The sequence below is a fragment of the Mercenaria mercenaria genome, chromosome 12, assembly GCF_021730395.1.
Source record: "Mercenaria mercenaria strain notata chromosome 12, MADL_Memer_1, whole genome shotgun sequence".
In the NCBI taxonomy this organism is placed as follows: Eukaryota; Metazoa; Mollusca; class Bivalvia; order Venerida; family Veneridae; genus Mercenaria; species Mercenaria mercenaria.
In genome coordinates this window covers 17909105-17923063 of record NC_069372.1, presented here as the reverse complement: position 1 = coordinate 17923063, position 13959 = coordinate 17909105, and the positions used below count along the sequence as shown (strand labels likewise).

At 36.3% G+C, this 13959-nt stretch overlaps 1 protein-coding gene across 2 annotated transcripts in view; it reads right to left on the bottom strand.

Moving 5' to 3' along the window:
* Window positions 1–400: 400 nt before the first annotated feature.
* The window catches only part of LOC123534580 (uncharacterized), a 36243-nt gene continuing 22684 nt past the window's right edge, over window positions 401–13959 (bottom strand). For both annotated transcript variants that reach the window (XM_045316889.2, XM_053519324.1), the window contains exons 2-5: window positions 10557–10703; window positions 7441–7556; window positions 6273–6355; window positions 401–5183 (exon numbers count right to left, since the gene is read on the bottom strand). In XM_045316889.2, coding sequence (XP_045172824.2) covers window positions 4552–5183; window positions 6273–6355; window positions 7441–7556; window positions 10557–10694 — 969 coding nt within the window. In that variant the 5' untranslated portion in view covers window positions 10695–10703 and the 3' untranslated portion in view covers window positions 401–4551. The remainder of the gene's footprint in view (window positions 5184–6272; window positions 6356–7440; window positions 7557–10556; window positions 10704–13959) is intronic.

The following is a 13959-nucleotide window of genomic DNA, read 5'->3' as shown; positions in this document are numbered from 1 at the left end:
CTTGACCTTATGCTAGGGTTCTGGGTGTTGTGCATGATACCTCGTCTCATCATTGGGAACAATTACGCCAAGTAATATTTAATTCCCTTGATGGATGACAGAGTTCTGGACCAGACAGGAAAAAAACCCTATTGACCTTTGACCTCCAATTGTGACCTTGACCTTTGAGTGAGGGGTCCCGGTTTTGTGCATGGCACACATTTGTGCCGAGTAATATTAAAATCCCTTCATGGATGGTAGAGTTATGGACGAACAGGAAAAAAGCCATGTCATGGTTCATACAGGACTTGGTAAAAAAAATTCAAGGACTTTTTACGGATTTTCAAGGACTATTTTAATCGCTTTAAATCTTAAATTACAAAACCATTTAGGCTCTTCATAAGGCATTATGACAGAAGAAAAGTTACAGAACAGTTTTATTTTCCATAAGCTACAATAGCATATTTTAACCTTTATGAGATCTTCAATGGGATTACCTTTGATGAGCTATATTTGCCTGTATACATACTTAGTACATGTTTCTTATAAGTCTTTCAAGCTCTCAAGACTAGTTTTCAATTTGTCCTCAAGGGACTTCAATTCTTGTTTTCGCGTGTGATTTCAACGCACTTTCTCCCATAGTTCCGACATCAATGAGTTTATCACATACACTTATGCTTGTCTGACTTAAACTCCTTTAACCACAATGAATAATCATCCTGTATAAGCCTTTTATTGGCGAAACTACATTTATGTTTTGGGCCACACATTGTTGTTGTTGATAAGTCATGCTACAATGACCTTGCGCATAATATTTTAACGTTGTGAAAATCGCTATTCCGTATTTTAACGTTGTGAAAATCGCTATTCCGTATCTAACTTCCGTACCGAAACGGTGTCCAACTAGCGTTCCCTCCGTGGGTGTGCATGTATTTCTATTTTACACCATTTTTTCGCTCGTTTTGACTTATTTATTATTTATTTTTCTTATTTTTCCCCTACAATACGATTGCACCCCCGTTTTTAGCAAAATTTAAGGACTTTTCTACCTATTTTTTCCAAATTCAAGTACTTTTTCAGGGGATTTTTGGAAGAAAAAAAATCAAGGACTTTTCAAGGACTTAGGATCAAATTCAAGGACTTTCAAGGACCTGTGTGAACCATGCATGTTGACCTCTGACCTCTATGGGGAACATTTGTGCCAAGTGATATTAAAATCCCTTCATAAATGACAGAGTTATGAACCGGAAACGAAACAGACCCTGTTCATGCCATGTTAACTTATGACTGCCAAGTGTGACCTTGACCTTAAAGCTAGGGGTCTGAAAGTTGTGCAAGACACATCATCTTATTATGAGGTACAATTGTGCCAAGTAATATTAAAATCCCTTCATGGATGGCACAGTTATGGACCGGACAGGAAAAAAGCCCTGTTGACCTTTGACCTCCAACTATGACCTTGACCTTTAAGCTAAGGGTCCGGGTTTTGAACATGACAAGTCGTCTCATTATGGGGAACATTTTGCCAAGTAATATTAAAATCCCTACTTGGATGACAGAGTTATGGACCGGGCACGAAATTGCAGACGGACGACGGAGTGACGGAAAAGCGCATTCATATAGTCACCCGAAACTGGTTTTCAACCAGTAGAGGACTAATAAAGTTAAGTCAGCTCTTCGTAAGAAACTGCTAACCATGTCTCAGAAGACTGAGTGGAATAGGTGGGAGAATCAGACATATATCGGCAATGATTTGACCTAGTGACCTCGTTTTTTACTTCAGATAATTGACTTAGATTTCATACTGACAAACATTCTGAAAAAAGTTTCAAGAAGATGAACGACAAAATGTGGTATCTAGAGAGTAGGTAAGGTTTTACTACGAGCCAACCTAGTGACCTAGTTTTTGATCCTAGATGGATTATTGACAAACTCCCTCATGATATAATTGAGGGTGATGTTCTGACCAAGTTTAATTAAGATTGGGCTAAAACTGTAACATCTACAGTAATAAGAGTCGAACTGCTAGCAGTCACAGGATGATCACAATAGCTTATCTTGAGCACTGTGCAAAGGTGAGTCCTACTCAACATAGAAAGATTTCAGCTTGGAACTGAATTTTTCAAAACTGCTCATAGTTTTAAGAACAGTAGATGATACAGTAATGGTGATTTCCATTTCAGTTATATATGAAAGAGGTTAAAGAAATATTATGCTTCAAACCAACATAGTGAAACTGTTTCTCAATATTTGTAAAACCTGTGAAAACAAGCTGTCTCCATAGGATGACACATGCCCCCGATGGCACTTTGAATGAATAGTTATGGCCGATGTTATGGTTTAGGACCTTTGACCTACGGACATGGGTCTTGCGCGCGACACGTCGTCTTACTGTGCCACACATTCATGCGTAGTTATTTTAAAATCCATGCATGAATGACAAAGATATGGACCGGACATGCCCATCATTGCACTATCATGAAATATGACCTTTAACGTCTAAGTGTGACCTTGACTTTTGAGCTACGGACCTGGGTCTTGCGCGCGACATGTCGTCTTACTGTGGTACACATTCATGCCAAGTTATTTGAAAATCCATCCATGGATGACAAAGATATGGACCGGACACGAATGCACTATCATGAAAAATGACCTTTAACGTCTAAGTGTGATCTTGACCTTTGAGCTACGGACCTGGGTCTTGCGCGCGACATGTCGTCTTACTGTGGAACACATTCATGCCAAGTTATTTCAAAATCCATCCATGGATGACAAAGATATGGACAGGAAACGAATGCACTATCATGAAAAATGACCTTTAACGTCTAAGTGTGACCTTGACCTTTGAGCTACGGACCTGGGTCTTGCGCGCGACACGTTGTCTTACTGTGGTACACATTCATGCCAAGTTATTTGAAAATCCATCTATGGATGACAAAAATATGGACCGGACACGAAAATTGAGTACAGACTCACAGACCGACAGAAAATTGCGGACAGACTGACAGACGGTTCAAAAACTATATGCCTCCCCTCGGGGGCATAAAAAAGAGAAAAACAATGCCGTTATGACTATGAGAGTTATCAAAACAACTGTAAGAAAGATTTTTGAAAAATAAATAACTGTCGTTCAAATTTTTCAAGGTATGCTCCAAATAAGCAGTCTTCAGACTAAGTTTTGACCCTTACAATGCTAGACACTATTGATTCTGCCTTTGTGACTAGTGCAGATCATGATCAGCCTGCACATATGTGCACTCTAATCATGATCTGCACTTTTGGCCATTCAGTCAGTAAATTTCCAGTGAACACCCCTTCGAATAAAAAATGGTATTGCCCAAATTGAATGATGAAAAACAGTCCATTTTAGAAATTTAACAGGCTAAGAGTTAAGATTCTTATCCACTTCACTTCCTCTAAACTTACTACGCTGGGTATTTAGTCTTCTATAAAAAGAACAAGGCAGGGCTGAGAAATAATTAAAATACTACTGATGCTAGAGTTACAGTTCCTGGGCATTTGACTTCTTATGACAGCCCTCTACCAAAATTCTATTTACTTAAGTTATTCTTCTGGCAAACAAATATGAATTAAAAGAAGAAAGGCAGATAACTTAAAATCTACCTGAGCTAGAATTAGAAGTCTTTATCGTCTAGAACTAGCAGACTACAAGATGTTCTGAACCTTTGCACTAATACGGTCAACCATGCTGTTTATTCAAATACACAACTTATTTCTACAATGGAAACAAACTTGAAGACTTTGAATATTAGTATCTTACCCAAACTCTAGTCATTTTTTGTTTCAGCTCTAATGCATAAGGAAATAAAAACCCTTTGGTATTTTTTGATTTGCTAAAAAATTACGAGTTGCAAGATATGCTCTGAAAAAGTGCAATCTCTTAACAAAAATACTGGTAGTGGAAACTAAATAAATTTTTCATAAAACTATGTGGTCTTACACAGTTACACTTAAGTGTTTTTCAATATGATCACTGTAAAATCAGTTATTTTCGCTTTGCAAATATTTCTAAAATTTTAGTATTGGCTTGTATCGATTTGTGAAATTTAATTTTTTATTCAAAATCATGAAAATAGGTGGAACCCCTTAAATATCAAGTTGTGTTCATGTTTTACATCAAGTGTTTTGCTTCAACATCACAAACAAGCAACTGAAAAGCATATGATCATTACTGTCCACAAATATGGTTACTTCATGATAACTTTAAGGTCTGCTGTTAAATTCACTGTTTTCTATTGCACATACATGTACATGTGGATTAAGGTTCTTGCAAGGAAAGGGAACTGCAAATTAGCAAAAATAAAGAATAATCTCTTGGAAAAATATCTGACATTACAGTAACAGTGAAACACCTTACACTCTAGAATCTGAGTTGCTCTAGAATCTGAGTCAACTCAAAAAACCCATGCTGCTCCTGGCCATTTTCCTTATGACGTTAGGATCACATAAAACCCTTAAAAAATTGAGCTATTCGCTCATTCCAGCTTGACATCAAGTGTTTTACTATTAATATGGCCTGAAAGATTTCAATGCTTTATTAAAAAACCTGTATCAACTTGTATCCATCTTTTCTGTGACAGGTTCTGGTGCCTCTGATTTTATACCAGTATTTTCCACTTTAGGTTCAACAGTTCTCCCTTGCGGAGTCTGGTTCACAGTCTGTGGCGATGAAGTAACCTCTCTGTGCACTGTTTGTGAAATAACCTCCCTTTGACTTGCTTGTGATGAATTTGCCTCCCCTACATTTGTAGACTGGGTCCCATAATGACTTGAAGGTACTGCTGAAGCTGCGGACTGTGGCGTCTGAATGCTTTGACTGGTACTCAAACTATTAAAGTCATTATCATGAGTTCTGTTATTGGTAACATTTGAAGTGTTATTTGGTTCAATTTTAGTTGCACGTATTGCATTCTGTGTATCGGCTGGTGGTCTGACAGGAGTAGTAGTGATTGGGTCTGGCGGATTAGCACCTATCCTCACAGGTGACTGTCTATTAGGGGTGCGCGGGGATCCAGCAGGACTACTTATCCGAGCTCTACCAGGACTGGCAGGTGTACGTGGGGATTTGTTCCCAGCAAGTTTACGAGCCTCCCTCTCAGCGGCCTGTAGTTTACGCTGCTGCATCATGTCCTTAAGGATCTTGTCCATCTTTGCTTCCTTCTTCTGCGACTTCGGTACAGATCCTACAAAAGTTTAAAGAAATTAACACAAGTTTCTAAAGGGAGAATTCCAGTCTGACTTTCAATGAGTTTTACTTAAATTCTAATTTTAGGTTTGATTTGTATTTTTTGAAACAAGAAGATGAAAATGCCTTCAGTTAAGTAATATAATATGTTTCATAAGATTTAAAAGTTTTATATTTTCTCAAGACAATGTAGGATTATTTTCCACTAATTTTATAACTGTTACTGAGTCTTATTTTATTTATCTTGTCATATGGCGACTTTCCAGCTTTGATGGTGGAGGAAGACCCCAGGTGCCCCTCCATGCATTATTTCATCACCTGGGTAGAACCACTGACCTTCCGTAAGCCAGCTGGATGGCTTCCACACATGAAGAATTCAACGCATGAGTGAGGCTCGAACCCACATCGATGAGGGGCAAGTGATTTGAAGTCAGCGACCATAACCACTCGGCCATAGAGGCCCCCGTTACTCTGTCTTATTTTCAACTGAAAGCCTAAAATACCCTTCACCTTGACCTTTCACCCACTAACCACAAAATTAATAAGGGTCAATCTCTACTACTTAGCAATGTTTTTTGTTGTTCTTTTGTTTTGGATTTAACACCATTTTTCACCAGTATTTCAGTCATGTAACAGCACACAGTTAACATAACCCGTGTTCCTGGATTCAGTACCAGTACAAACCTGTTCTCTGCAAGTAACTGCTAACAACGTCTTTTATCAAATAGTCATGGAGAACATACGCCCCACTCCCAGTTTTGGAGACAGCTGTTATATCCTCACTTTGTGAGGGGGTGCACAAGTGCAAGAAAAACTCAGTTTTCACCCCTATTTTTACTTTAAATGCCAGTGACAACACTGTAAATTTGTTGATCGTACTTAAAGGTTCAAGATATTGAGCAGAATGTTTTTTGTGCAAGTCACTGTGGCCTTGACCATTTACACACTTATCTTCAGTAATGTGCCCATCAAGTGAGGAACAAAGACCAAAGCATTCTTAGGTTGTTTCTTTTTTTATAAAAAGTAAATTGCTAACAAAGAGACAGAAAACAAATGGAGGCCCATTTTTCTGAAAGAGTGATCCTACCTGGAGTCCTCCTTGGTGTAAGAACAGCCTTGGTACCTCCTATATCATCTTCATCAAAATCAAACTCATTTGGTATGCTGGGTCTGAAAATATATATACAGAGTTTTCTTACACTGGACAGGATAACAGAGAATGCCATCGGCATTTGGTAAGCACATAGCTACCAAAGCATTATCCTTTCATGAGGATCTTTATTTATAAGTACTGAGCAATTAGTCTTTCCTTGATAATTATCTCCATGTAACATCACTCAGCAACATTTCATTGAGTGATGCAACAGCAGTCAGTTATACCAGTACTTTTTAAAATTTCTAACCAGGTTTAACATTTTATTCTCAAATGGACTGCTGTCAGTATCAGCCTTTTATTTCAACAGTAAATGGCAATAAAAAAGACATATAAGCTACCTGTGTAGTAGAGTAGCAGTGTTCTCATTCAAGTACACTTCTACATTTTTCACAAACCAAAATGGACTAAACCATACAAAACGTATGTCCATGCAGATATGAAATCTATTAAGGCTGTTTTTGACTTAATAATCAAATAATCAGAATCCCAGCTGGCAGAATCTGGTTATTTTTATCTGTGAGGTAGTTTATATATAGCCGTAAAACTGTAGTATAATTATCTTTATCCCGTAAAACCAAACCTGACTGGATTTTCTTTGTGCATTACTGCTTCCTTTAGCACTATGGACTTTGTTAACACAATCAAACACATGGTTAGCACTGACATCATACAAACTGTCTTTATTACATGTCGCAGTGCATGTGTATCGTTATGGCGCCCTTTGCACAAAAAAAGGGACAGGAAACAAACCCAAATCAACAATAAGCACTACAATGTGTGATGTTATCAAGTATGGGATACATGTATGTACCACGAAAGAAAAAACATTAAAAAGTTTTAAATGGCTTAGGTCCAGAATTTCTTGTAGCTGTGTTTTCCAGAGCAATAGTTCGTTTGTATCAAACCATCTGTCGTACGTGTAACCCCAGTTCTCATTTTGTACTCTTAGCTTTTTTAGGTAACACAACAAATATCCCAAGTCACAAAAAAGCAGTGGGAACACTTAACCCACACAGACTGACAGGGTTTATTATATGTTGATTCATGGTATGACTCAAATGGTGAAATTCACAGTATACATGTATGTAACAGCACTCACTTTTTCTCCTCTTGCTTCACTGGTGTTATCACTTGTTCTTCTTTTGTTACCTCTTCCTCTTTCACATCGGAATCTGGATGTCGACGTCCCGGACACTTCCAGTGCAAGTCCAACACCTACAAAGAAAAATCACGCCAACATGATGAAAGGTGACCACACAGTACAATGTGATTGAAAACCTATAAAACAATATTTTACTCCTAACATTACCTGATTTTAGAAGACAAAATGTATTTACTCAGGCTGTTTTTCCATCCATTTAGGAAAGCAACCAACTCTGGTTAAATAATTTTTGGATATTTGTGGAATGGCATTTTAATCATTGTTCAAAAGTAAGTGTTGTCTATTTAATTAAAACACACATGAAAGCTTAACTATATCGCTCACCTGAGTACCATTGCTCTTAATGATAAGATTAGGTTTTGACATAGATTACATAGGCATACACATTAAATATCATCATGTTAAATATTTTCTTGTAACTGTTCCTTTTGACCTACATGTATGGGTCACCTGTCAGGGTCAATCTCCAAACCAAGTTTGAGGGTCCTAGGCTCAAATACTGCATTTTTGTACTAGCATGACTATTCCTTACCCTGGAATACATAAATAACATATAAAACCAATCTCATTAGATGCTGCTGAGGTCTATTCATTTACACAAAATAAAGGGAGGTAATTTGTCATAAATTCAGTCAAAACATATCCAACCTGATTGTCCGAGTCCATCTGATGGCATAAATGAAATTTAAAATCAGTATCTTCAATGGTTACTGAGATAAACCCATTTTAATTTGAAACAAAGGGAGGTAATTTGACATAAAATCAGTCCATAGTTATCTACCCTGATTGTCTCAGTCCAACTAATGACAACAATGAAATTTCAAATGCTTACCGAGATAAACCAATTTTTTCAATAAAATCAGGGGAGGTAATCATGTATTGGTATATGCATGTAGAAAATACAGAGTACAGGCCTTATAGATATATTAGGAAAGTATTCATATTGATACGCATTCAATCAAGAGTTATCTAACATGACTATTTCTTACCATGGAAGACATAAATAATGTTTCAATCAATCTTATTAGAAGCTGCTAAGGTATATATTCATTTACATAAAAAAATAAAGGGAGGTAATTTGTCATAAATTCAGTCAATATGTATCTACACTGATTGTCCAAGTCCATCTAATGGCATAAATGAATTTTCAGATCAGTATCTTCATTAGTTATGGAGATATACCCATTTTGATTTGAAATAAAGGGAGGTAATTTGACACAAAATCAGTCCAGACCATAGTTACCTACCCTGATTGTCTCAGTCCAACTAATGACAATAATGAAATTTCAACCGAGTCCTATAAGAATTTACTGATATAAATCTATTTTTATTAAAATCAGGGGAGGTAATCAGACATATATAATAAGTGCATAGCGTCTAGGTCAACCTGATGACATTCATTAAGTTTCAAAACCAATATCATCAATAGTTGCAGAGATATAACCATTTTATGGATAAGTACTGACCTTGACCTAAATGTGTGACTTTGACCTTCAAGCAATGGGAACTGATATCTTATTGTGATTTAAGTTGTGTACATGATTTCTTAAGTTGAATGCAAAATACGGCATTTATCATGTTTTTGTATCAAATCAAACAATAAATGAAGTCTCTATATGGCTGCAAAAGCCAAAATAGCAAATTTTGGCCTTTTAAGGGGCCATAACTCTAGAACCCATGATGGGAGCTGGCCAGTTTTAGAAAGGAATTGAGATATTATGACAATACAAGTTGTCTGCAAGTTTGATTAAAGTTGATTGCAAAATGTTGTCTCTATCGTGTTCACAAGCCAAAAATAGCAAATTCTGGCCCTTTAAGGGACCATAACTCTGCAACCCATAATGAGATCTGGCCAGTTTTCGAAAGGAACCGAGATATCATGCCAATACAAGTTGTGTGCAAGTTTGATTAAAGTTGATTGCAAAATGTGGTCTCTATCGTGTTCACAAGCCAAAAATAGCAAATTTTGGCCCTTTAAGGGGCCATAACTCTCGAACCTATGATGGAATCTGGCCAGTTTTCGAAAGGAAACGAGATATTACGCAAATACAAGTTGTGTGCAAGTTTGAGTAAAGTTGATTGCAAAATGTAGTCTCTATCGTGTTCACAAGCCAAAAATGGTAAATTTTGGCCGTTTAAGGGGCCATATCTCTGGAACCCATGATGGGATATGGCAGTTCTCGAAAGGAACCGAGATATAATGCCAATACAAGTTGTGTGCAAGATTGATTAAAATCAAATACAAAATGTGGTCTCTATCGTGTCCACAAGGAAATTGTGGACGGACGAAGGGCGATCACAAAAGCTCACCCTGTCACTACATGACAATTGAGCTAAAAAGTAACAAAATAATTGACAAAACAACAAAAATCCTAAAATCTAACAGTCAATGGGAAATTTTTAGTTCAGAACTGGGAAAAACAATACTTATGATTTGCTTTGGGAATGTCTCCTTTTACCAGAAAGATGTAGTTTTACTGGGAAAAAAGCCCTATGACTTAGAGGCCTGTACTTCCAAGGAAAGACGGCTTTGCGTGTATTGGTGTTATACACCCGGCACGTCAGAGAACCAGACTGTCTATTCTCAAAAAGTTAGGCTAAGTTAGCCGAAATGGCCTGTATCTAAAAAGGGGGCTTTATCTCACTCTGTCCCTCTGGTCAGATCGCACTGTGTCTGTACTAGTAGAGAATGAATTTAGCGCCCAGAGTGGCTGCCTTTGTGCAATGTAAAGTGCCTTTAATTGGAAGGGACCTATATAAATCTGGTATAATAATATAAATCTGGTATAATAATAATGACTGAAGTTATATATAAAGATTTTACCTACAAATTAGTTTACAACTTCACAAATAAAGATTTGATAGAGCAGACTTTTAGTAGTCAAACAACAATTAATGAAAAAGTTATTTCATATTCTGACAATTTTCATCTAAGTCAACCAAAACAAAAACCCAATTCCATTCAAGTTTTATTATGTATTTTGAAAACTAATCTATCTTCACAAAAACATTCTTCTACCCTGAATGAATAAAGCCGCTATACATAAAGTTACCTTCTTAGATTGAAGCTGTTCAAACACTTTAAGAATATCTTCTGCCTTGGGCTCCCAAGTTCCTTTCTTTTCCTTACCCGGATTATACGTCTCATCGTCGCTCACCTCACACCAGACTTCCTCTTCTACAGCTGTCATATTTATTCTCTGGAAAATTAAATGTTTACCATCATTATTGATATTGATATGCCTCATTTTGATGTTTGCTTTTTTCAGTATTTGTACCGGACCATATTATCATCCACTCACACCAGTACTCAGTTCTTTCTATAGATACATGTATTCAAGCAAAAGGTCAAAGGTCATTCTGAATACAGAATAATCTTGTTTCGGGTCAAAGGCCATTCTGAATACAGAATAATCTGGTTTTGCTTTTTTAAATTGTTATGGAATACTTACAGGGCTGTGAGTCAGACTCTTAATTCAGGGGCCTCAGTGGCAAAGCTGGCTTTGAATCACTTACCCCTAACAGTAACAGTTCAACAGCTGTGGATTCAAAACCTCACTTTGGTGTACAATTCTTTCATTGTACTAAATAAACACTAAGATTACTGCGCCTGATGTTATATACAGTATCTATAGTCAAATGTGCAGAACTTGAAATAAATTTTAAGTATTTTGTATAAGGCTTCACCAAATTAAAAAGTTGTTCATCGGATTTGCCGCTCGTATATGTTCAGAAACACAAAAAAAATTTTTTTTTATGTTTTTGGCTTGCGCTCGCCCACTGAAAACAAAAGCACCGCCATGCGAGTGCTGACGCTCATCTGATTTTTTTTGTATAATAGAAATATTGTCCTACCCATGACTTTCTAAGCCTAAAAAGGGCCATCATTCTTGCAAAAAGCAGGATAGAGTTATGTTTCTTGATGTACAGTGTCCACTTATGATGGTGAAAAACTGTTGCAAGTTTTAAAGCAATAGCTTTGATAGTTTATGAGAAAAGTTGACTTAAACATAATATTCAACCAATAAAAGGTTTTTTTCTAAGTCCAAAAGGGGCAATAATTATTGCAAAAAGCAGGATGGAGTTATGTTGCTTGCTGTACAGGGTCAGCTTATGATGGTAAACAAGAGTTGCAAGTTTTAAAGCAATAGCTTTGATGGTTTAAGAGAAAAAGTTGACCTAAACATAAAACTTAACCAAGAAATCTGATATTTTCTAAGTCCAAAAGGGGCCATAAATCTTGCAAAAAGCAGGATGGAGTTATGTTTCTTGCTGTACAGGGTCAGCTTATGATGGTGAACAAGTGTTGCAAGTTTTAAAGCAATAGCTTTGATAGTTTAGGATAAAAGCTGACCTAAACATAAAATTTAACCAAGAAAACTGATTTTCTAAGTCCAAAAGGGGCAATAATTCTTGCAAAAAGCAAGATGGAGTTATGTTTCTTGATGTACAGGCTCTGCTTATGATGGTGAACAAGTATTCCAAGTTTCAAAGCAATAGCTTTGATAGTTAAGGAGAAAAGTTGACCTAAACATAAAACTTAACCAAGAAATCTGATATTTTCTAAGTACAAAAGGGGCCATAAATCTTGCAAAAAGCAAGATGAGTTATGTTTCTTGCTATACAGGGTCAGCTTATGATGGTGAACAAGTATTCCAAGTTTCAAAGCAATAGCTTTGATAGTTCAGGAGAAAAGCTGACCTAAACACAAAACTACCAGGCAACGCCGACGCCGACGCAGACGCAGACGCCGACGCCGACGCCGACAACCGCTCAAGTGATGACAATAACTCATCATTTTTTTTCAAAAAATTAGATGAGCTAAAAATCAAGCCAAAATTTGTTTGATGTGCTTCTTTTTACGGACGTAACAGCGTATAAATGCTTATAATTCCAGTCCCAAATTGTTCTAAAATGGACTTAAATATAATCACAATAAATACATACTACGCACACATCATATATAATATATCATAATACTCATATTTTTGTTGCATTAAAGTTATTTCCCCTTTATGCAGTTACGCCATTTTCTTCAAAAGTTTGCCAAATAGAACTGCTACAAAATCGGATTTATTTCATTGAAAATTGGATGAAAAAAACTTACTTATTTATTTGATAACATCAATCTACATTATTTTGGTAAGTGTAAATTTATATGATTGATGCATGTCACTTTTCTGTTTTTCCTGTCCAAATGATCAGCATTTGTATATGAAAGTGGGTGGGGTAAGGAATTTACATTATGAGTTGTGTAGAATAATATTAATGCACATTAATCTCCATTTCAGACCTTAATTGAGACTTTGTTTCAAAAAATTTAATTTACAGTGAAACACCGCTCGCTCGAGCATCGATGACTCGAGCACCCGGGCTCGCTCGAGCAATTCATGTGGTCCCGGCCGATTTCCTTCTATTTTCTATGTGAAATTACCATGGCTGGGTCGAGCATCGATAACTCGATCGCTCGAGTATGACACCTGGTCCCTGTGTATTAACTTACTCTTTGTTGCTTATGGCAAACTCGAGCAGAGGTGTCAAAATTTTTCACACCATCGGCGGTCAGAATGTATCGGTTAATTAAAAATTTTCTCACATCGTGAAAATTGCATAGTCTATTCCCGAACTATCTTAAATGTTTGTTTGTCGGTATATTTAATCTGATAATGAGATTAATTATTGATGACAGGTGGAAGAAAAATTTTATTGATCAAAATTGTTATTAATTATTACTTCTTTTTCTGCAGGATCGAGGAGATAATTATGAGATCTTAATATTTTAATCAGCAGTTGTTTGCATGCAAATAAAGGAAATAAGATAGCATTTTCATAAAATTGAGACGATAATTATGAGATCTTAATTTGGAAAAGAAAATTGCAAATTCGATTACAGTATTTCAATTAAAAAAATGTCTTAGCTGTTTCTTCACATGTGCCATTTATGATCTCTCATAAATAACGTTTGTAATACGTTTTTTTGAAAATGTCACGAGTGTGTTATTATAACGCATCACCGTTTCCTCTGCAAGTGGTCTCTATGACAGTTGCTAAAAGGTTATAACACACTAAATAGCCACCACTTTATATTCTATATAAAATGACAAGTTTTCACAATGCTGCAATACACACCTAGACCCATTTTAAATTTCTTTAGCTTACATTTTCTTGTAGATCAACATTAATACTGTAAAAATATCCAAAGAAAAGTAGGGGTCATGTTTGATGCAAGAAAAATATTTCTGGTCAAACGGACACATCGTAATTTTTACACTGAAATGACAATCACAATTTAGGGTAGGGGTGTATGAATAAATTTCACATGTTAAATCAGTTTGGAGTCTTTTTTCAACATGCAAATGCTACCAGTATGTCAAGTATAGGCATGCAATATGATTTCAACCAATATATAGCAATGATTTCAAGGAAAATCCTTCTTACAGCAAAAAAAACTGAGAA